At 40.1% G+C, this 23556-nt stretch overlaps 1 protein-coding gene across 6 annotated transcripts; it reads left to right on the top strand.

The window, feature by feature from the left end:
- Positions 1-127: 127 nt before the first annotated feature.
- Positions 128-8327, top strand: tcea3 (transcription elongation factor A (SII), 3). Of its 6 annotated transcripts, XM_041045152.1 has the most exons (21): positions 128-347; positions 1134-1196; positions 1379-1484; positions 1938-2043; positions 2585-3121; positions 3202-3315; positions 3611-3715; positions 3835-3903; positions 4012-4113; positions 4262-4327; positions 4601-4660; positions 4829-4900; positions 5035-5103; positions 5212-5274; positions 5398-5472; positions 5888-6048; positions 6228-6284; positions 6446-6600; positions 6819-6965; positions 7708-7779; positions 7877-8326. In XM_041045152.1, the coding sequence occupies exons 1-21, from the start codon at positions 279-281 to the stop codon at positions 7883-7885; spliced, it is 2277 nt and encodes a 758-aa protein (XP_040901086.1). In that variant the 5' UTR covers positions 128-278; the 3' UTR covers positions 7886-8326. The 6 variants fall into 6 exon arrangements, with proteins under 6 accessions (XP_040901086.1, XP_040901087.1, XP_040901088.1 ...); XM_041045153.1 differs by lacking the exon at positions 4829-4900 and having other exon boundaries at positions 7877-8327; XM_041045154.1 differs by lacking the exons at positions 2585-3121; positions 3202-3315 and having other exon boundaries at positions 7877-8323.
- Positions 8328-23556: the final 15229 nt, after the last annotated feature.

Here is a 23556-nt window from a genome sequence, read left to right as displayed (position 1 = left end):
ACAAACGCCTTAAATGTTTTACATGAATCACCTCGAGTTTTAGATATTTGTGTTGTCCCATGTGTCTACTACAGTGTCTATATTTAGTTGTTGTCATGTGTCGCGCTGGTCAGCTGGGATCCTGCTGCAGGACACGCCTCTGGGCTGAATGGAGTGCGCCGTGCGTAAAGTCCAAACTGCAGCGGATCCGAACTTTTTTTATTTAAAGCTCCTTTCACGGTATTTAAGAAGTGACTAATCGACATTATTGATTCGTTTAAAGTCTATTAAATGCAGCGATGACGCGAGAGGAAGATCTCATCCGGATTGCAAAGAAACTGGACAAGATGGTGTCTAGAAATAACACGGTGAGACTATATTTTGACACCCACAGGTGGCGCGTTGTGGTGCCACCTCGTGCTTTGCAGAAGGCCCGCGAGTGTCTCTCTCTGAAAATGAAATGGTTTCCACCGGTTTAACGGAGGAGATAAGTTTGATTTCGCCTGACTCTTTGTATTTGGAAAGTCTGCACAATTGTAACGCGAGCCTGTCTGTTTGTAACAAATGATCAACAGGTGTTTGTTACGTTTCGCTTGCAGGACGTTTCGGTGTCCGAGTGTGCAGCGTCCTAAGGGGTCAGGTTTTGTCACTTCGTCCACGACTTTTTGAAAATCCTCCTCTGGTTGACATAGTAAACAGAAATTAAAGTATGCAAGAGAAAGTAAACAACGCGGCCTGTGGGCAAGGTCGTGTGTGTGTGTGTGTGTGTATGTGTGTGTGATTCAAACTGCCAACGGGACGTTGTTTCATGGCGCGCCTGCAGAGTTAGAGGGCTGTAAACCATGCAGTCAATAAAAAACCGTGACTTCTAGCTTATGATCAGAGTAAACAGTCTGAAAAAATGTTTATTTAATGCACTTTGTGACACATTTTTAAACATTTATGTCACCAATGTTCATTTGACTAAAGAGCTGCTGAAAACTTTAAAATACAGAAGTGAAACTGTTTGTGCTTACTTATCATTTAGTGGCTTCTCTTTCAAAAATGTGTTTGCATGCTGTCAGATCTTTATTTTACACTGTTATCGCATATTTGGAAAAGAAAACATTGAAGTTTTAAAAGTCATGTTGGCTCTGATTATTTTGTATGTGCAGGAGGGCGCCATGGACCTGCTCAAAGAACTGAGAGGTTTCAATATGACACTCAAACTTCTCCAGGTAGGCTCCAGTATAGAGTTTTTATTAGTATTTATCTATAGCTGTATATTAGATTTAGAGTACAGCTTCACCATTGCTTTTCCGCCAATTAACCAATTAGAAGCAAGTCAAGAATAACTGACAGGACAAATGAAATGACTGCATGATCATTAAAGTTAACACGGTACATTTATATGTTTTAGGAAACGAGGATTGGCATGTCTGTGAACGGGATCCGGAAGCACTGCTCAGATGAGGAAGTCATTGCCCTGGCAAAGGTCCTCATTAAGGACTGGAAAAGACTTCTGGGTACACTCTGTCTTTGTGACATGATACATGAAATTAAAGGAAAAACCTGAACAAATGAATTGGGAAACATAATGAATGCAGATGTTTCCACACAGCTGCATTGCACGGTACAGTTAAGCAGTTAACATCCACTCATTTGGACCCACGAGTTAGACAGTGCTCTCCATCACCACCATCAGAATATTGAACACCAAATTAGGGAATATCTTTTGGAAAAATGGTGTTCATCACTTGACGTAGAATCAACGTCAAGTAGCACTGAAGCTGTTCTGGCAGCACATGGTTGCCCAACACCTTACTAAGATACTTTATGTTGGTTTTTCCTTTAATTTCTCACCCCTCTGTACGTACATGATACATTTATTGAGCAGTTAAATAATTGTTTGTGCAATAAATCCATTTGTGGACTGAATGATTTGCTGATATGACTCCCCTTCACATGTGCTCACACAGACTCTGGCCATTCTCACCCTGAGAAACCAGCTGAAATGAAGAACGGACTGGACTCCAGCAAGACAGCAGCGTCTCCTAACAGCTCACCCTCCGAGACACAGAGTAGGTCAGTACTTTCATGGATCCTGCACAGAAACCACACAGGTAACATTATGTTTAGCACAAAAGGAGGGACATTATGGAAGAAAGTACAGCTGGGTCATTGCCAGAATACCTGCCTGCTCACAGTTAGAAACACGATACGTTTCTAAAGAGGTTATGAAAGCAGTGACAGTTTTCAGTGTTTTTTTTTTTTTTTTTTTTCAAACTGAAGCACTGAATTCTCCTGTAAAGCCCCTCTTGGATTTTTTTGTTAGTGATTTTAATCCAGTCAAGAGTATAAACATCTGTGATTTTGTGAATTCGCTCTTTGTTTTTATTGTTTTCTTTTTTGTGCTTCATAGAGTTGTGTGCCACTTCCTTTATTATTGTAACATCAACAGTGTTGCAGCTGCCAATGTTAATAACAGAATTACAGCCAAATAATTACTGGTAAATGATATGGCCTAAGTTGCATTATGACAATAAACCTAAGTGTAAGTGAGACAGGTAAATGTTTGCCGGCTCTTGAATGGCGGCAAAAACGATACTTCCTTTGTTTCTGTTAGTCACAGGAGACTGGATGTCAAACCGAAACATGACTCAGACCCTGATAAAAAACATTCAGATAAAAACAAAAAAGAGAAACATGACGACGAGCACAAAAACAGAAAGAGACATGCAGATGACCTCAGGGATGAAAAGCACCTTGACGAGACCCAAAATGAGAAACATCCACAAGGAATTGGAAAAGAAAAGCATTTAGAAGAATCAAAAAAACAAAAGGCTGTGGAGGATCCCCAACTGGAGATGGATAACAAGAAACAGAAGCATCTACAAGACCTGCAGAGTGAAAGACACAAGCCAGACCCAAGGAAAGAAAGATCGTTAGAAGAAGCAAAAAAGATCAGACATGTGGAAGAACTCAAGAAGGAAAAACACCCCGAGGAGCCCAAGAAGCAAAGCCACGCAGATGACACCAAGAAGGACAATCCCAGAGAGGAAAGCAAACCGGAGAGGCCCGTAAACACGCCGCAACGAGAGAGACCGCCGGGTGAACCCCAGAGAGAGAAACCTGCTGATGTTCACAAGCCAGTATTTGAAAGGTGAGAGGGAGGTGGTTTAAATGCTGATTATTACACATCCAAAACCATCCGACAGCTTCAGACTGAATTATTCATTTCAGGAGGGGAGTCTTGGACAGCAGTGTTCTGTATCCTACCCGGTTCCCCTCTCCTCCTCGACCTGCTCGGCCTCCTCTCCCGATCAAACGCCCCTCTTTGGACATGAAAAAAGACAGGTCAGGACTCTTACGCTGCCTGAGCTGAAGAGCATGAAACACCCACATGCTCCTGTTGACACTGCATGACACAACGGGTTTGGAGTTACTCATATGCACTGACATTTGTTCCTGCAGTTTTACAACCAGACTCGTGGCCTAACAGGATACCTGCTATGCATGGTGCATGCTGTGATGAGTCAGTGAGGTGTGTCTTTATTAAAAAGATTTTATATTTAGTTCGAACAGCATACCGCATTTTTGGGGACTCTTGGGATGCAGCGCTCTGATCTGTACTGTTGTGACGTTTGTTCAGGAAGGACGGTAAAGACTCCTCTTCCCGACACCCTCGTCCTCACACTCCCCGACCCGCCTCTCCTCCGGCTAAGCATCGACCATCACAGGAAGTAAAGAAAGAGAGGTCAGGCACTTTGGTGCATGTTTGTGATTCGATTTTTGAGTGCAGATAAGTGTGAGATGCTTCAAACCGTTGTGTGGGAGTGTGGGATTCTCAAACCAGTGTTGATTGTCTCACATCAGGAAGGTTCCACCGGACCCAAATGCTCCAATAGCTCCTCTTCCTCTTCACCTTCATCCTCCCCCACCAAGGTCAGGGTCTGCATGCCCACTTGCATTGCATCACACTGACATTTACTGCTATTATTCACTCTCACCATGAAGTGATTCAGCGCAGCTCAAACGCGTCTCTTAATTTAGAAAAGAGCCTCCTGACCCCAACGCTCCTCTTCCTCCGCTCCCTCTTCACCTTCACCCCCCGCCGAAGCGTCCCTCACTGGACGGGAAAAAAGAGAGAGAAAGGTCTGGATCAGATGAGTCCTCATTACAGACTGCAAGTCTGCAATCACTGCCTTGAAGTGTCTGTGAGGGTTATTTTGGAAAAATAACCTGTAATTTCATTTGGAAAGTCCTTCTCTGCATTGAATCCTTGTGTTATTTGCCACAACAGGAAGGAATCGTTGGACTCAAAACCTCCTTCACAGAAGAAGCCGTCAGATCATGTGAAGAAAGACAGGTCCGGGATCTGGGAATTAGTCTGTGCCTCATTAATCGTTGTTAATGTTTTAGATTTAGAAAAGCAACACTGGATAACACTGGATAACAGAATTTGGAAAAATAAACTTTCTGATTTAGGAAGGTTTGTAATTTTTTTCATGAGTCTGCCATCGCCATTGTAATCGTGACTTATATTAGGGATAGTTGAAGATGCTGTAAAACAGCTGACTGTAAAAAGATCATAGCCTGTGTTAGTTTTTCTGGTGGTACAAAGACTGTTTTCTTTTTGCAGGAAAGAGTCATCGGATGGCAAAGTGTCTAACAAACACTCCGATGAAGCCAAGAGAGAAAGGTTGGCGCGTTATGAGTGAGAAAATGTTTGTTAAGCTGTGGGCGTGACACGTGGTGGTTGTGTGGTTCATTGTCGGTTTTCAGTGCATGAGGAGCTTGCCTTGTTATACAGCCACTGTCTTTTGCTGGAGTTGTTTCAAACTCATGCACAAATGTTTCCTTTTGTCAGGAAAGATTCCTCTGACTCTAAACCACCACCTCCCAAAAAGCCCAGTTTGGATGTCAAAAAAGAAAAACACAGGTGTGCAGGAGCAGGAGCAGGAAAATAAGTTCTGCTGTATATTGTATTTTATGATGTGTCATGTCAAACACAATCCCCAAATGTGGAGTTTATGTTTTTGTCAGTATCACAGCTCTATTTCTCTTTCATTGTAGGAAGGACTCCTCCGACTCGAAGCCTGGCCAAGCTGTGAAACGTCATTCAACTGACTCCAAACTTGACAGGTAGGACTCGTATGTGCTAATTTCAGTCTCATTCACACGTGGAATATAGAAAATAGAAATTGATGTTGTCGATAAAAACAGATTTACTGAGAGAATCTCATTACATAGACGGGATTCCACTGATTCAAAGAAAAGCAGCTCACAACCAGCAAAGAAGCTAACAGGGGAAAGGTAAATGACTTAACTCAAATTTCACCAAACTCCTGATACTGTGAGTGATTTTTTTTGTTAAAAGTTTCACAGGTTTCTACAAGTGGAAAACATACAGGTAATGACTTTGACTTTGTATTGTAGGAGAGATTCTCACAGCTCTAAGACCTCTCAGCCTGGACCTCCACAGAGGAAGCCCTCAACTGACAGCATTGAAAGGTATTTCAATATCATGTTTTTTACATTATTAAAGTAATTGTAATATTTAGTTTACCTGAGATAAGAGAGTCCCATAGAGAATCAGTTGTATGAATTATCATACAACTTCAGTTTGCCTTCAGCTCTATGAAGCATTTTAGTGTCTCTCAGTTCAATTTTTATTTTTGGTTTTGATGAGAGCAGTTAATCCACCATACACCTTCCAGGCCTCTGGAACACAAAACAATAGAAAAGGTTAGCAACAAGTCTGTGAATATATTGGAGGGTTTAGCAGCTAATGAATCTGATATTTTTCTGAAGAGTTGGTGGAGACCAAAAACATTCATCAGCCCTATCGTCCAAATCAGACCAAAGACAGCAGAGGTGACACTTATCATCCCGCTTTGTGATTGTTTTAACATGTCCTTTTTAACAGGAAAGGAAAGATCGATGCCCCTAAAACTCCCACCACCCCAACCAGCCCCATGTCACCCAGCTTCAGTTCTGCCGGGGGTCCACTGTCCCCTCACCTGTCAACTGGAGACTCCATCAGGGACAAGTGCATTGAGATGCTGTCAGCTGCCCTGCGCACAGACAGTGAGTTCAACATTTCGCTTTGTCACTGATTGTAACACACAACATCATCCAATGTCTTAATATGCTGACAAAGTAACACATTCAAACTCAGACTGCATACAGGCATTTCGCAGCAATAAACTACATATGTATGAGTGTTGTGTGCAGATTAACATGATTTTTTTTTCTGGCCTTCACAGACGACTACAAAGATTTTGGAGCCAACTGTGACAGCATGGGAGCAGAGATTGAAGATCATATCCTTCAGTTTAGTTTACTGTTTGCTGTTGTGCTTGGTTTGACTAATCTGTTTTTGACTCAGTGATGATTCAGATGGAAAAGATCCCAATAGACATTATTACTGTGATCAGTTACACGCCACAGTGGATTTAATTCTCCCTTGACTACATGGTTGCACATATCTACCAGGAGATAAAGGCCACTGATATGAAATATAAGAACAGAGTCCGCAGCCGCATCAGCAACTTGAAGGACCCCAAGAACCCTGGGCTACGCAGAAACGTGCTGGCAGGGAGCATTGAGTTAAGCCGCATCGCCACCATGTCTGCTGAGGTACACACCACCACCATCATCTTTACTCATTAATGAACTCCTTTTCGTGATGCTCAAATTTGTTTTTGTGCCTGGCAACACTTTGTCAAGTACCTGCCTGTCACACTTGGCCTCCTCCAGCTTCTCAGTCGGCATTTCACACACACTCCTGTTTTCTCTCATAACTGCTTTACCTCACACCGCCCTCTCTGCTCCCTCGACATGTCATCCTTATGCAGGAAATGGCCAGCGACGAGCTGAAACAGCTGAGGAACGTTCTCACCCAGGAGGCCATCAGGGAGCACCAGATGGCCAAAACTGGTGGCACCACCACCGACCTGCTGCAGTGCAGCAAGTGCAAGAAGAAGAACTGCACCTACAACCAGGTAAATAGACAGGCACATGGTAAATTAACACATACAGACACTTTTCCCCCTCATGCTCCTGTGTTAATCTTCCATCTCAGGGTTGATTGTGGAGTTTGAACAAACCAAACTTAATTATTAGAGCAAGAAAAAATATATCTAAACATTTTTTTTAATTTTAAAAATTTGTAAGAAAGGTAGTGTTTAGGAGTTAATGACAGAAGAAGGTAGAAGAAATCTGGCAAGGGAGGGATACCTTTGTCAGGTTAGGTTATAAGGTGAGTGAAATAATTTTTAATCTGTATTTCCCTTAAACATAGAATGGTTCCCAGGCCTTTTTGCACAGGGAGAGGGAGCTCTAATAGAAGAGTTATTCACAGCTGTGTCCTTCAAAATACAGAACAGTAGGCACCCTCACACACCATGTTCCAGACTCACATTGAAAATTGAAATGTTGCATTAATGTGTATTTATGAGAAGCCAGTGGATGAAGACTTAGTTATTTTTTAGAGCTGCCTTAGTGTTGTGGTGTTTTTTTGATTCATTCAAGGACCATCTGTCAAAGACGTGGAAGCCTGAAAACTGATCTGTAATTGTGAGATCTTATTCCATTAAGACTGGAGTAAATACCCTTTAATTAAGTAATTATGAGTGAATGATTGTGTAGCAGGTTTATTCACGTCTTCTCTAGATTGTGTCAGTTGCTTCCTTACACTGTAATGCACTGCTTGTGTCTACAAAACCTCCTGTGTGTGTGTTGTAGGTGCAGACACGCAGTGCTGATGAGCCGATGACCACATTTGTCCTGTGTAATGAATGTGGTAACCGCTGGAAGGTAAGTCGTTTCCTTAAGTTATTGAGAGCAAGGCCTCTGTATGTTTTTGAATATTTTTTAAAAACACTTCTTTAACACTTTTTTTTCTAAATTTCAGTTCTGCTGATGCCTTCCAGGTGAAACCACGTTTTTTTTTCTGGGTATATTGAACTGCATATTTTCTATAATGGGAGGGAGTTTATAAATTATTGCAGCTAGTGATTTTAAAACAGTAGTATTCTTACAATTTTTACTTGAAATTTTGAGATTTATAAGCATGTGCTAATAATCCGGGTTTGCTTTATGTGAATTTAAAGACTGAGCATGAATGTCAGTTTGATGACTGAGTCATTAAATCATCCCAGTTTGAAGACATTAATGATATTGGTGCTATCATGATGGACAGATGATCATAATCCAGTTACTATGCTGTGGCATATTACAGCTGTTCACTTATATGTATATATCATATCCCAATAAATTGCATAAATCATCAGTATGATGGCTTTTTAAAATGTTGTTTAATAAAAAAAATCACTTAACACATTTTCAGCATCATCCTATAATTTCTTTTGGCTCACAGAATATAACATTGTTGCTTTTATTGTTTTTAAGGATGGATTAGATGCTTTTTTTATTTGGGCATAAGAACACACTGAGTATATATTCAAAATTAGCATTATATTTACAATGTGCTAATATTTCAAGAGGGCTACGATTAAAATGTTAATAATTATGAATAATAATATAGGCTTATTACTCCATATTTAATGAAAATGGTGAAATGGGAGATGGCCATTATGAAGGTTGCCTATTGCACCACTGAAAATGTACAGCAGATGGCAACGATCTATCATACCGCAGTTCCTGAATTTTTCTCACCTCAGGTTACAGACCACAAATGAGGCACTTACTTGTTAGTGCCAGTTCAACAGGCGGGTAAAGCCAGCGGGAAGTTTTGCTGAAGACTTATGTGACAATGTTAAAGCCTTTCCACAGCCTTCAACAATACAAACCTGCTTTCTGAGCACAGCTGATAATGTTATGAAAATATTTTGTGCTTTGAGCAAAGTGCAAATTATTACCCAATCAGTCCACAGTTTCTTAAGAAATGACTACGTACAGTTCATATGTAAAAATGTACTGGTAATGTGAGAAATATGGCCTTTATTTTAGTAGCAATAATAGGAAGGGAAAAGCTTCCCTGCAGCCTTCTGGCTGAGTATTCACCATCTGGTTTCCTGTGAGTTGAAACCACATTCATTTACCTCTTCTGCATCATTTCCACCATTAAAAGTCCACTGTTGATGTGCAGGCAGAGCTCAGGAAGCATCAGCACTGACTGTGTAATTCTGCAGTGGTGCATTGCCGTCATAATCATCATCCTTCTTTCATCCTAAAAGTGAAAGGCAGGAAAATGTTACCTGAAATGCAACTTAAACTCACCAGATTCTCATAAACATGCGCACACACACACACACACACACACACACACATATATATATAAAAAATATAACCATGTCGCTGAATTTACTCCATTAACTGGCTCTTCAGCTTGGAAATTCTCACACAAGCACGTAAAATTAATAATCTGTGCAAAGCCCAAAGTTTCTTTCTGAAATCATTTGTTAATGTATTCTGCAAGATAATTCCCCAAATTTTCACTTAGTGGGTCTGCTCTGAGACCTCTCTGTTCCCACCAGCTGGTGAATTTTGATGTGAGAAAATAAAAGCTGTTGAATCAATAAATCTTGATTCTCTCCAAATCTTTTCATGCGCTCTTAAACCATTTACAATGTAATTGTGAATGATATTTTGATAAAAGACAAAAGCTTTCATTATTATTAGCCTTTCTAGCCTCATTATTACTGATTATTAGCCTCATTATTAACCTTATCAGCTTGTTCAATTGTGAGAACACACAATACAGAGTACATGTGTCTACTTTTATGCCAATGTTGGACTTTGCAGCTCGCAGGCAATCAATCTGATGGGGTCACTGCAATGAGAGATGACATTTAAAAGACTGCAAGTACCCCAACCTTTAATTTACCATCAGTTATATAAAAAAACCCCCAAATCTGCAAATATGTGACACCTGCATTAAAACTGATAAAAATCTAGGTGTGCAGATGGTCTGTCAGTCCTGTTTCTTTACTAAATATTTAATGTCATCTTTAAAGCCTTCTGCACAATTTTGACATGTTCAGATGTGAACTGAGTCCATCATGCTGCAGATAAAAAGAAATCTTTTGACAGTTTATACTGAGATTTTCCAGTGTTTTTTAACGTGCACTGATGCTCCAAAACAAATTCAAATTCCTCAATGGAGGTTGACATAAATAGCAGGTAAACAGCCAGTGGACATGCAATATGACAAAACAACAATCCTTCGATAGATACTCATGTGACCCATAAATATGGGTCATATATAAATATAAATGCATGTGTGGTGTGACGTGCCCTGTCAAGTAAATCAAAGACACGCTGTGATGTAAACTCAACATAGATGTTACAGTCTCTCTCTTTTAAGAGAACATTTGAGGAAGTCCATCAATGTCAGCCGTGTACAGGCATTGACCAATCAGATTACTCCATCTACTTCTGAACAACCAGACCTCAGGAGCTGAAATGACTGCCAGTCAGGATGAATTTATTTCACTACACAACATTTGGACATAATTATATCTCTGTCAGAGGAAAAGAGACACCTCTTTGTTGTATGTAAATGGGAGGTTAAATGTTGCATCATACTGTGAATACATTTATATCTGTTGTAATCATGTGGCTTACACAGCCCTCACTGATTGTATTATTCTTGAAAGTGTGTTGCCTGGTTGACTTTTCAAAGTCTTCTTTGTCTGAAATGTTTTTGTGCAGTGTTATGATGAGTCTGTAACCTTTCAGCCCCCTGTTGTTGCTGCATGCAGCCTCTCTATAAATGGAAATAAATGAGACTTGGTAGGCATGCAGTGTACCCTGCATCACATAATCAGTCACACCACTATACGTATCAAACACTTCACTGTACAGCTATTAATGTGCTTTGAACAGTATAAAGGTCTGGCTGGACATATTTTCTGATAGTCGATAATTTGTTAGATTTGAAGTAAAATCAATAAAACCCATGTTTTACAGTTCAGCAAGACTAAGAGTCTAGAGCCATGCTAATGGCTCTGTAAATGTCAGTAAATGTGAAACGTCCTAGTCACAGTGTGTCGCAGGTTTTCCCCTGTGTCAGCCTTTAACAATGTTTGTGCTTGTGTGCACGACCTTGAACATACAACTCAACCTGAGTTGTGACTTATAACGACAGATGTAAAGTTCCTAAATTTACTACAGATATACAAAAAGGCAGCAGTAGAAGTAGTCAGATGCTTTACTTAAAAAAAAACCCCAATATTACACTGAAACAGAACAACAGAACAGTTTTTACTTGTAGTTGGTTGAGCTAATATTGGAGATAGTATTAACTATTTTATAGTCTGTGACTGGTAGTTAATAAATAACAAAACACACAAAATAGACACAAAATAGAAACAGTAAAGTACAAGTACTTCAGAAATGTAACTAAGTATAGTACTTATGTAAGTGAAGTTACATTCCCCTACTGCAAAAAGGGACCTAAAGAACAAAGCTTACTGTGAAAGAGAAGGTTCTATGAGATAACTGCTTCATACTTTAGAAAAAGAGATAATGTCTTAGTTTTTCTTCCAGATTGTAGAAATGATTCAAGTTTGAGCCCTGCAATCTTGATTATGTGATTTTATTTTTTTCTTCTGCCTCTGTAATGTATCTTAAAAGCAGTGGTGTCATGCCAACCTGCTGCAAGGAAACATTATCTCCCCATGAAACTTTTCAATTTAGAACATCTTCAGCCTCTGAAGCCTCCAAATTGTCTTCCCCTTTGAAATTGTGCCATCTCTGCGTTCCAGCAACCTGCTGGAGTCTTTCAACCTCTGCAACTGTCTCATCCTCTACAAGTTCATGATGCACTAAAATTAAACTTTCCAACACTCCATTACAATTTTGTGTAGGCTGTGTCAGGTTATCTTCTTTCAGATATAACAGCCCATTCAAATGGGAGGTCAGTACTATGTTTAAAAAAAATTGCACTGCATCACTTGCATCCCCACTTCCACTGAGGAAGAGAGGGAAGGGATGATCTCTAACTTGGGACTTCTTTGGTGCCAACTGACTCATTCTCAGTCACCTGCCTTTTGTTCTCAAATAGGCGAATGCTGTTTCATTTATTTAGTAAAAGCAAAGTCCCCAAGATGGGCAAAAGCCATCTGATGTACTGCTGTAAAGGGTAAGTAATCTTACAGCCTGTATACTGAAGGGGGAAAACTATGATGGCTATTAGCCGGGAGTTGTGGCTGCCCTTAAATCTCAGGAGGTTGGTGTCAGGGAGTTTTTAAATGTGATATGACACCTCTTTGTTTGGTATATCATCACACTCACAGTCCTTTTTGTCAGGCTGCCCAATGTGGACATCTTGACTACAAATGAACAGTTGGTGGACTCAAGATGTCTGACCAGCAGGAAAGTCTCTGACATTTACAAGCGTTGAGGACCTGCACCTTGTCAGATGTTTTGGAGTGAGTCGTATTTGTCAGGACAGGGAACCTGGGGAGTGGCGTTCAAATCGTACTGGATATAATATGCATGGCTGCGTAATGCTGGGTGAAATGACCTGGACCAGACAGGGGCACAGTGGGCTGCTGGAGAGCATTTGAGGACAAGCTGCGGGACTCCATTTGGTTTCTGCAAGGTTGGTGCTGGACCTCACCTTAACTGGCTTTTATTTCAGGGCTGCCTTAAGTGACATTTGAATAAAGACTTTCTTCTAAGTACTGTAAAATAATTTTTTGCACCATTTGATTATTGGTTACTTTAAACACAGAACCCACAGAGGCATACAAGTTAAAATGAGGGATATTTGCAGCTTACAAAACGCACTTATCTGTATGCTTTCTCTACAACTGAGCAGGCAGGATGTGCGAAAAACTAATTTTCCCCTCATTGAGAAGATCCAGGCCTTCAGGCAAGCTGTCTGCAGTCCTACCAAATGTAAATGTTCAATCTGAGCTTCAGAGCTTAACATTGTTAATACACAGATATCTGTTGACAGAAGACTGAAAACAGACAGTGATAAGCCACTGAATGAAACCAATATGTAAGGAAGCAAAGGATACACGAGACATCCAGGAAAACAAGGAGCCAGTGAGACAGTCAAAGCATATAACTTACCAAGTAATCAATAAAATCTCATGTGTAACAGGATGCAATAAGCCTGACAACAGTCTGTCTGTAGACATGGGGGTTAATTAAAGAAGTAATGTATAGCCAGACATCAACCAACAAGACTAAGAGTCTACAGCCATGTTAGCGGCTCTGTGGGGTCAAAGTTAGGCGGAGCAGCGCTTTGAGCTAAGGGGAGCACGCTAACATAACTCACAATGACAATGCTAACGCGCTGGTGTTTTAGCAGCTACAGTGCTTACCTTGTTCACTGTTGTATTTTAGTGCGTTAGCATCCTAGACTGTATAAAACATGGACGTAGCAACCGTGACGTCACCAACTGGTTTCGGGGAGTCGGTTTTGTGACCAAACCATGGGCATTTTAGCTGCGCCATCTTGGATTTTAGTGGGAGAGTACTTTCCATATTTGGCGAAGAAGCGGTTACTCTACGGGTCAGCCGGGTGTTAGCCGGCCGAGAACCAGGCCACTTAGCTCGGAGCAACCGAGCTAGCCTAAGGCTATTCAGCTAGGCTAACAAGCTAAGCGGCAGCTACATCCACCACACGACAGTCCCCAAGTCCGACCCGACTAGCCCGACCCCGTACGACCGCGACACACAGCATACAACAGAGACCATAATTCTAACCTGTTATTTAACTGTGAAAAAAAATCATTATTATTATTATTATTGTTATTGTCATTATTATTAATGAGACTAATAATAATAATAATAATAATAGTATTACAATGTTTAATATTTAATATTTACCGGCTTTCACCGCTGCCTCCACCCACTAGCCACTTACAGTTACCACAAACAACAGCAGCCGCTTACTGAGGGAGCTGCTCTGTCCATGCAATGTCGGACTTTTTAAACAGAAAAATGAGACGAAATAGAATTGTAGCCTAGTATTCCCGCAATAAACGGAACACACCGCAACATTGTTCCTAACATAAGCTGCTCCGGTCCTCTATCTGTATCAGCAGCGACCATAACTCGACAATTAAGTCATAAGCCAGCGGCAAAATATGCTAATACATGCTAATTAGTGCAAACATCCAGGGAAAATAGTGAGACATTTACTTACCGAAAAAACACAGTCAACACAGACTCCTTCGACGGTCGGTTAGTACAGTCTACACTACAACAAGCCATATTGTCACAAAAACCTATCCGAACATTGGCAAACAAACACGGAAACTGCAGCCCCTGTCAGCCGCTGGAGTAGCCGCCTAGTCCAGCCGATGCTTTAGCAAAGAGCTAATGTCTGTCTATGGAACTGTCACTCAACGTAACGACGCCCTAACTTATGTAATAATTTTAAGCCTAAGTAACACTAAAACGGTTCTGGTACAAAAACGGAGTTCACGGAGGTGGAAACTATCAATTGTGTAAATATGTTTTATTAGGCTATTTTAACATGGGGGCCAATGGAGAACTGCTCACTTCTGGAGCCAGCACCCAGCGGCAGCCGAGCTTTTTGAACGAGGAAGTGATCCTGACTGCAGAAACCTACAACTCCCCCCTTGGTTAGCATGCTAACATTTGCTAATTATAACTGCTAATTATAACTGAACACAAAGTACACAAAGTACTACAGCGGAGGATGATGGGAATGCTATTACTTTTGCAGGTATTTGAATGTGTGGGAAAAGTTCTAATTTTGGCTTAATGACGGCTCTAAAAGAAAAGTTATTATTATATTTATCCTGAGAGGAAGAGGAATGTCTGTACAGATTTCGAAGTTGTTGAGATATTTCAGTCAGGACCAAAGTGGTGGACCAACATTTTCATCCATGTAGCATGGCTAAAAATAAAATTTCCAGGTGCACCTATTTGACTTGAAAACTTAAATCAGACCAACAAAAAACCTAAATAAAAAACAAGAACAAAAAAACACAAACACGTTATATGAATATGCAAATGTTCCTGCAAGATGCCCAAAATGTCTATATGAAATGTCCATTTCAGATAGTTCTTATCAATACCATTATCATGTGTAATGAGGCTGAAGCCATTCTCATGGAAATTCGGCTCCCCACTCCTGCTGGAAATTATTCAATGAGCCTTGTAGAGTCTTGAGAGGGTGAAAAACTGAGGCAGAGCAACATCCAAATGCTGCTGTGTTAACTGGGGCAGGAGGGAAGGATGTCAATAAAAAGCTTATGTTTTTATTATTTAAAGTTTTTAAAAGTACAAAATGAGGCACTAAAAAACATCTTTATACAACTCGCTAATACCTGTGTCCACGGGAAATTAATGTGTTCAACAAAAACAGACATCAAAATAACAACTGCGTTTCCCTCCTTTTATCTTGCTCTTGGAGAAAATAACAGAAGCCGTTTTTGAATTTGTGATGCTGCCACGGTGGACCTAAAAGGGTTGCTGTCAGCAGTACAAATAAGATGTCCAAAATAACATCAATAAAATATGTCTGTACGTTCAGAACATAAGCCCACAATCCTGCTTTTCTTTGTAATGGGGTTTCAAATGACACAAGGACTTTTATAGTGTAGTCTATTTCCAAAGAATTAATCTTGGCAAAACAGTGGTGATAACAACCTTGTTTACAGCTCCATTCCCACTTTCAGATGATGCGCCTTGCCGATATTGAGCCAACAAAACAGTGATTTGTTTGGTGATCATCTAAAGCCCGGTGGTACATGGGAAAACACACTGTATCTAACTGTCCACTGTTATTGGATCAGCAGGGAAACCGGAGCCAGGGTGAGAGCAGGCAGCCACAGTGTTCATTCTCACTTCTGTTTTCTTGGCTGACTACTCTCACTGCATTGTGATTTCTGGCTAACAACACTCTGTCGCTCAACGAGGGTCTAATGAGGGCTTTGGTTTGCAGTCGGCCTTCTCCCATTGAATGCTTCGCCTCCAACATTAGTGTTTGAAGGAAAACAGGAAGTATAGATTGCAATTAGGAGCTCTATTGCCTTTGCTTTTAAATCTTGCCTTTGAGTCCTTCATTCACCAATTTCCTTCACAGCGTTGCTACAACGTGGGCCTTCTCTGGACCTAATAAGATGAATATAACACATGTGCGCATATACTCAAAATTTTTGTCATAAATATTCATTTATTTCATGCTGCTTATACAAATTCTTTTTTTGTAGTTATATTTTCTCTATATCATCTCCTTGTCAGTTCATTTTGCTTCGCTCTGCATGTTTTGCTGTTGATGTTGAAAATAAAATCTAAATTTTCTCTCCCTCCTTTCTGTATCATGTCACTGTTTGATGCTGCACCAACCCAGCTTCTCCACACTCATCATCAAAGTTTCATCTTATCATCTTATGTTTAGTGCCCTGGGAGGTTCTGTCAATCCTAGATGTGCAGAAACTTGATCATTTAATCCCCTCTCTTCTCTCCAGAGTTTAACCCATCTATTTGTCGCTCCAGTCCTGGGAATTGCTTCCTACATCAGACATTCATTAAATCTAATTCCCTCCTCCTGTTTTGCAGAGCCTGAGGACCCTTCATAATCTTACAGGCTCTCTGACTGAGAGATAGATGACTCTTGAACCAGACCTGTTCTTCACAGTTCAAAGTCCTCTTAAAAATGGCTGAATTATTGAAGTGGGCTACTGCTGTTTTGGCGCTAAGCACTTAAGCTGGAGACAGAATGGGACTGCTGCCAAACCTATGGAGCACCTGTCAGTGCACTACCTGTTAGTGCATAGGCATTGAGCCAAATGATACATCTTCAGGTAATTGGCTGGTCAGCCTCAAAAAGGAGACATTGTCAATGCTGAATGGCGACATGGCCTTTAGACAGCTGCAAATGTCAGTGGCTATCTGAAGATACTAACTCAAATGCTATCATCCGGTGACAGTCATTACAGCAAGAAACTCAGGCCTTCTGCATGAGCAGTGAAGGCCTCACTGGCATTTACTCTCGAAAAGTGATTTTATTTGTAATAGGTGGGCTTCAGACTTCCCCCTCAGTCTCCTTCAGTCTTTATCTTTTTCTACTCCTCTGCTCCCTCACCTTAAAGTGCCCTCCTGACTGACTAAGGTCGCTGCCTCCACTTCAACTTATTAGCTGGGTTTCAGTCAATCACAGGAGGAAGCGGTGACTCCATTTCAGGTCGTCCCTACACCTGGGAATAGAGTTAACATATATTCAGAGGAGCTGCTGTTACACCCTGTGAGACCATCTTCCTGGCATTATCAATGCTGCAGCGACTATCCACCATCACTTAGTTTCTTTTTTTTTTTGCAACACCATTATTGTGAAAACCAAATTATTGACACTATAACCACATCATAATCAATACAGTCAATTTTAGAGAAGTCATTTGTGTCACATCATTTCTCCAGAGACACCAACACTAAAAAAAGATCTTCAGTGCTTCAATTCTAGGACCTATTTAGACACTACAGAATGGGGTACCACTTTCTATTATCCTTCAAAAAGGAATTCAGGAATTGTGAAAGAAATGTTAAAGAAATTGTTTGACATTTTGAATATGTGTATTTAGGAGATATGCATGTTCACTTTCCTGCCAAGAGTTAGATGAGAAGATTGATACCACTCTCATATCTCTATGGTAACTCTGAGGCTTAGATTAGCAAACGTTTAAGAACAAAGACTGGAAACAGGCGTAAGCAGCTAGTCTTGCACTGTCAAACTGTAACATGTAACCAGTCTGACACACAAACTAGCGCTTTAGTAGATTAGGGAGAGATCTTAAAGAAGGGCTGCAAAATATGTGAACAAAATGTGTTATAGAACTTTTTTTTAATTACTTATTAAATCGTCTAATTTCAGGGGACTCACCAACTCTTGCTGATGAGATATAAAAGGAAAAAAAAACTGTGACCCTTTATTAATCATGTCACGACCCCCTAAGTTGCTCTTATTAATGGCTTATAACTGACCTTTAAAGCATTAGTAAATGATTTATTAACCATTCATAAAGACTACAAGATTAGATACAAGGCATTAAGGTGTTAACACTTTATAAAGGGCGTGCCTAAACTTAACTTTTAATCTCCAGTACAGCTGCTAAAAGGAGAAGTGATTCATTTGCAAGGCAATTTTTGTGAAACTACACCCAAAATGTCATATTCATTTGCAGGTGGGAACAAAGCACCAGAAAGTAATTTACTAAAAATATAGCTAATGCAGTTATACTATACACAGAGAGCAGGTAATTACATGGAATTGCAGGGAATGTGAGAAATACTCCTCATCTTTCAAGCTAATGTTTTATTTTGCACAGAAAATAGAAAGTCAGATTAAGGGCACAAAAATAACATAGTAGCCGTTCAAAATTGATTTTTTTTTACATGAAATTAGCATTCTGCTCTGCACCTCATCTATCACCACTAAAGGTATTAAATAGTCTTGAATTCATTTTAACTCAAATTAGATTAAAGGCCGTTGTTGGCTGAATGCTGATGTAAACACCTCAGTTTGAGTCAGGTGTCACAGTGAGGGCAGCTGAGCTCTCAGAGGACGGCAAAAGGCAGAAATATGGAAGTGGTCTCCTCTGCTCTTTCGGGGAGAATTCATATGGAGATTAGAGCCGCTGTTTCCTTGACAACCACATTTTACCAACTTTTTTTTTTTTTTGTCACACTGATAGAGGTCCTCCAGCTTGCACCTTTTATTCTCTTTTCCCGCCAGTGTAAATGCACTTTTCTCTCGATCTTCTTCTAACATCTTTCAAACTCATCTCTCATTGCTGTTTTTCATCTCTTCATATCTTCTTGTTCTTTTTCTTCTCTGAGTCATTTCTCAACCTGTTACTCATTAGGCCCATCTTTCTGTTAGTCAGTTATCCCGGTCGATATTTTTCCCTTTGCTGCCTTGATTCATCTCTGTATTTCAGAGAACTCCGCTCAGTTCAGTAGCTTGATCTGTTTGCTGTCCTCACTCACAGTCATGTAGTGAATGACTAAAAGCACTGGAATAATGGTTGAAATGTCCAACTTCTGCCAATTCAGGTGGTAAAAGTACAGATCTAATCCTGAAAACCCACTGACACAAAGAAACTACACTTGTGTGTCTTTTACAAATAAAAATATGGAATGTGACAATGTTGATGAAAACACACTTCAGCGCCTCTGAAATGCTTTGGAGGTTCTATATTTAAAAAAAAAAGCTTTGAAACCACTGCTCCAGACTTTGACCTCAGCTTGTACAGATTCCTGGACACTTTGAAAGTAAAAACAGGTTTTGAAAGTTGGTGTTAGTGCACCGGCGTCAGGGGATTTTTCAGGGATGAAAGTCAAATCCATTTTCACTCTTTTAGCAGGTTTCTTTTTAGCGAGTCACAGGGAGCGCTGATGATCATCTGCCACTCCAACGGTCATGTGTATAATTAGATGTGATCTGTGCCTCTTTGCGGTGTTACATAAGCCTCTTTTCCCCCTTGTTTTCTCATGCGAGTAGCATTTTTTTAAATAACTGTCTGTTTAGGTAATAACTGTGTTTGTACATTTTTTGCAGGTCTCTCTCTCTCCCTCTGTCTCTTTCTCTCACTCATTGCATACATGTGAGTGTATGTTTGAGAATCACCAATCACCAGTGCTGCTCCTCTCTGGTACCTTGTACTCTCTTCCATTTCATTTCACACCTTTCTGACACCAACCCCCATACTGCAGCTTCACTGTGAATTAGTGCAAATATCAGGTGACCCTGAAGAAGACTGTGCAGTGACAGGAACAATAATAAGGACATTTCTGCGCCAATTAAAGGAAACTGTGTGTGTTTGTGTGTGGAGGCCATTATGTCGAGGACAAACATGCTGTAAAAACCTGTAATTCAGGTAAAAATACAGAGGACAGGCGGCAAAAAATTAGAGAAGAATTACGCAAATATCTGCGTATTTCTATAACTATACAACAAGCCTAAATGTCTTGTGTTGTTGATTGAGTGCGCGCCACTGCCATTAAAAAGTATATATAACTATAATCAATACCAACATATTTGACCAGTAAGACAACCAGCTTTCAAGCCAGTTTTCACCGCTGACAGTCCAGGACTACTGTACGTGCTTCAGTCACTTTGAATTTCAACTTTCTTTTGCTTATTTTTTCATCTGACACTGTGCATTCACTGACAGTCTACTTTACTTTTCTGCACAAGCATCATTTAAGTGAATATAAAAAACAGATTGAATATTAATATTGGCTTGCTGCATCACCACTCAGCTCCTCTCTGCAAAGCAGTTCTTTTCACAACATTTGCTATAATTTATAACTGGCTTCCTTGGCAGTAAGAGAGAGCATAGAGGATGACAAGACATGAATTGGCTTTGTGTGGGTCAAGGACAGAAGCTCTGCCGTCGCACAAAACCCCCAGTGGATGACGCAGATGACTAACACTTGCTCTTTCAAAAGAAGAGATGCCTCTGACTTTGATGTGAAGAAAAACCTTTTAAAAAACCCTAAACTTTTCTTTTTTTTTTTATTTTAAATGTAGATGTCAGTCTTTTCATACTGAATGCTGCAACCTATATTTGACACAATGTGCATTAAAGTTACCAACATTTTCAATTAGCGCTTGCTGCCTCTGTCTTGTCATATCTAAACTGTGCTGGCTGCCTCCGCCAGACGGAAATCAGAAAACTAATCAAGTCCCAGACCCCGACAAATCGCTGTTGCATAACTAATTGTCAGCTGAAACTGCTGAACCTCTGCCCGCTATTGCCGAGTACCGCTGTAAAAGAAAAAGAAATAAAAAATGAAAAATAAAAACAGATGAAAATAACATCTTGTGAGAAGGAGACTAAGATTTTCATTCAGCAGCTATAGCTACAGAGAGTAAATGTCTGTCAATCACAGCTATCATGCCTGGGGAGGTCTCCTGTTTAAAATAAGTAGCACTGCAATCAAGGAGAACTCTTCACAGTTTACATTAGGAATGATTTATTTCCTTGCTAATGATGTTAAGAAAAAAAACACAAAATGGATTTGGTAAGCTTCAGTAACTATGCAATCAGAGGCACTATTGTTTGAAGTGATAAACTATTAGTGTGACTAATTAATTTCTCATAAGCCAGTCAACCAACTCTAAATAAATTCTATATTTATAAGATATTTTTGATTTATTCCATGAGGTGTTTACATTTAAATGTCAAAATATCAGTGAGGTTCCAGGCCTGTGGTTATCTTTTTTTTATATTTATCCAGTTGTAAAGAAAAAGATCACAAACGTAAAGCTCAGCAGAAGCCTGAACCTCTCAAAGGCACTACACAAATAACAATGTTCCAATTTCCTCTGAGTGATTGCACAGTTGTGCTGACAACTCAGTAGTTTACAGACTCATAACAGTCTAAGCACCTCATTTTTGTGTCTGTTCATTTCAGATTTTACACTCTGTATCCAGTCTTTCCTCTGTCCAATTAGAAACACAAAATCCTTATACAGGGGCAAAAAGAATGTACTAGAAATGTATGTGTGTGTCTGTGAGTGAGTAAATTGCAACAGTTTCCATTAATAAGTAAATAAATCTCATTGGCAGTTTCATATGTACCATTGTACATGTGGTGCAGCCTGGGGTCCTTCCAACTGAAGTGTACGAGATACTCGCTCAACAAATGACAAAGTAATCCATCATTGGACAATCCCTAAATGCAGACCTAACCTTAGCTACAACCATCATACCAACAATGTATTTATTAATAATACCAATGACTTAAAAAGCACTCTCACATGATGTAAACATTTCTCAAGCTTTAAGATACTTTTCTGTTTTCATGTGTAAACATCTTGGGTGTGAGACAGATTTGCAGGTCACAGCATGCTCCGTTCTGTTCTCCAGCAGGACTGCATAAATACACAGCAGGGCATCTGTGACTTCCCTAAACATACATGATGCACCATCACATTTTATGGAAGCTGACAGATGTTTATTTAAAAAAAAAGCACACAAAAAAAATCTACAACGCGATGTTTCAAAGCCTGCGTTCTTGTTTATCTCTGTGGGCCTCTGTCACCGCGGCAGTTAATGGCTGTGCTCTACTGACACTGCCCACACACTCACACACTTTTCATTTGCCACAAAAAGACAGCCTATTAGCTTTAACAAAATTTTGACTATGTGACGAAGGTCTGAAAATTAATCAGGTTGCTGGCTGCACAGTCTCTCAGCGCTGTTAAGGAAAGGGAGCCTGCTGTTTTCCTCAGCTCCACTCCTTTCCCTCTAACGACTCTTTTTTTTCCTCTGTTTTATCTTTAGCTGCTCTTTCAGGCCAAAAGATCCCCGCAGGAAATATCGATCATACAAAGATATGTTTGTTAATTCATGAAGAATGTGAACTGTAAATAATACAGATATTCTCGTCCCTTTATTACTGCACAGAAAATGTATCAAAATATACTTTTAGGTTGTGTAACAGTAACATCGTGAATGTGTGATGGCACCATTGCATGTCCACATCACACAGAATTCACATTAACTTTAGTGTATTTATATAAACTAATAACAGCCCTTGCCTCTCCAGGAGTCAGAAGATAACATGAGTTCACACTTGAAGGCTGAACAGGTCAAGCTGATGATACTATACATGGCTTGATGTGTGATTGCTAGATAGCAATGCAATGTGACAGCAAGCAGACGCTAAGCTCTCCTCTGTGCTTCAGCGCTGACAGCTGCAGAACAAACAGGTAGCACTTGGTAAAACATTACAAAGCCTCAGCAAATGAGTTTCCTTGTAGTTTCTCCACCATCTAATACTGTCTGTGCAGAAAGATACTGGCGACATGGAGAAATAAAATGTCAAGCTGGAATGTGGTATATATTTCTTCTTTTCTCTGACCTTTCAGAAGTCGTCAAGTTCACTGGCTTATATCCGAACTGCTGTCGTGCACAAGTTGTGGCAACCAGTCATAACAGTGTCAACATATAAAATAAAAGATGACAGCAAGTGCAACAAGTATGACTGACGACTAAATCGACAGAAGATGAAGTGTCAGTGTTTTAATTAAATAAAAATTATTTGTTAACACTGAATCAATCATCAGCAGAGACTTCTTGCCTTATGTGATAATTAGCAAATCAAACATGCATCATCACTCCGTCCTTATGCAGAAACCGAACATCAAGCTGACTTTAAAGCGCCTGCACTCTGAATTCCCTGCCACGAACGTGATGGGTTCGGAGAGGCAGCATAATGCTTCCCAAGGTTTCCATTGGGCTGATGAGTGATGCGAGTAATCATGCTGTCTGTACAGACTAATCATGAGTGATTCTCCCTGAGGGGAGAGGAGAAAACATAAACACAGCAACAGCAACAGTAGCATTTTATTTGTGTCGGCTACTGTACGTCCAGACCCATTTTGAATCTCTTTTATGACACATTTCAACCAGATCTTGAAATTGTATACAGAGAAAGACACGGCTCATCATATACACTCAGCCTGTTGCCATTAAAGAGAGCACCTACCCTGCACCCATACATTATAGTATTTTTAGTCCTCTTCATTAGGGGGGGATGGATAGCTCCCTAATGTAACCCTGTATATCATCAAAGCTCCAGCACCAGAAGCAGGTGTCATACAGCTGGAACAGAAATGAGACTTAGTGA

The sequence above is a fragment of the Toxotes jaculatrix genome, chromosome 8 (assembly GCF_017976425.1).
Source record: "Toxotes jaculatrix isolate fToxJac2 chromosome 8, fToxJac2.pri, whole genome shotgun sequence".
In the NCBI taxonomy this organism is placed as follows: domain Eukaryota; kingdom Metazoa; phylum Chordata; class Actinopteri; family Toxotidae; genus Toxotes; species Toxotes jaculatrix.
This window is presented reverse-complemented; position numbering and strand designations above follow the sequence as displayed.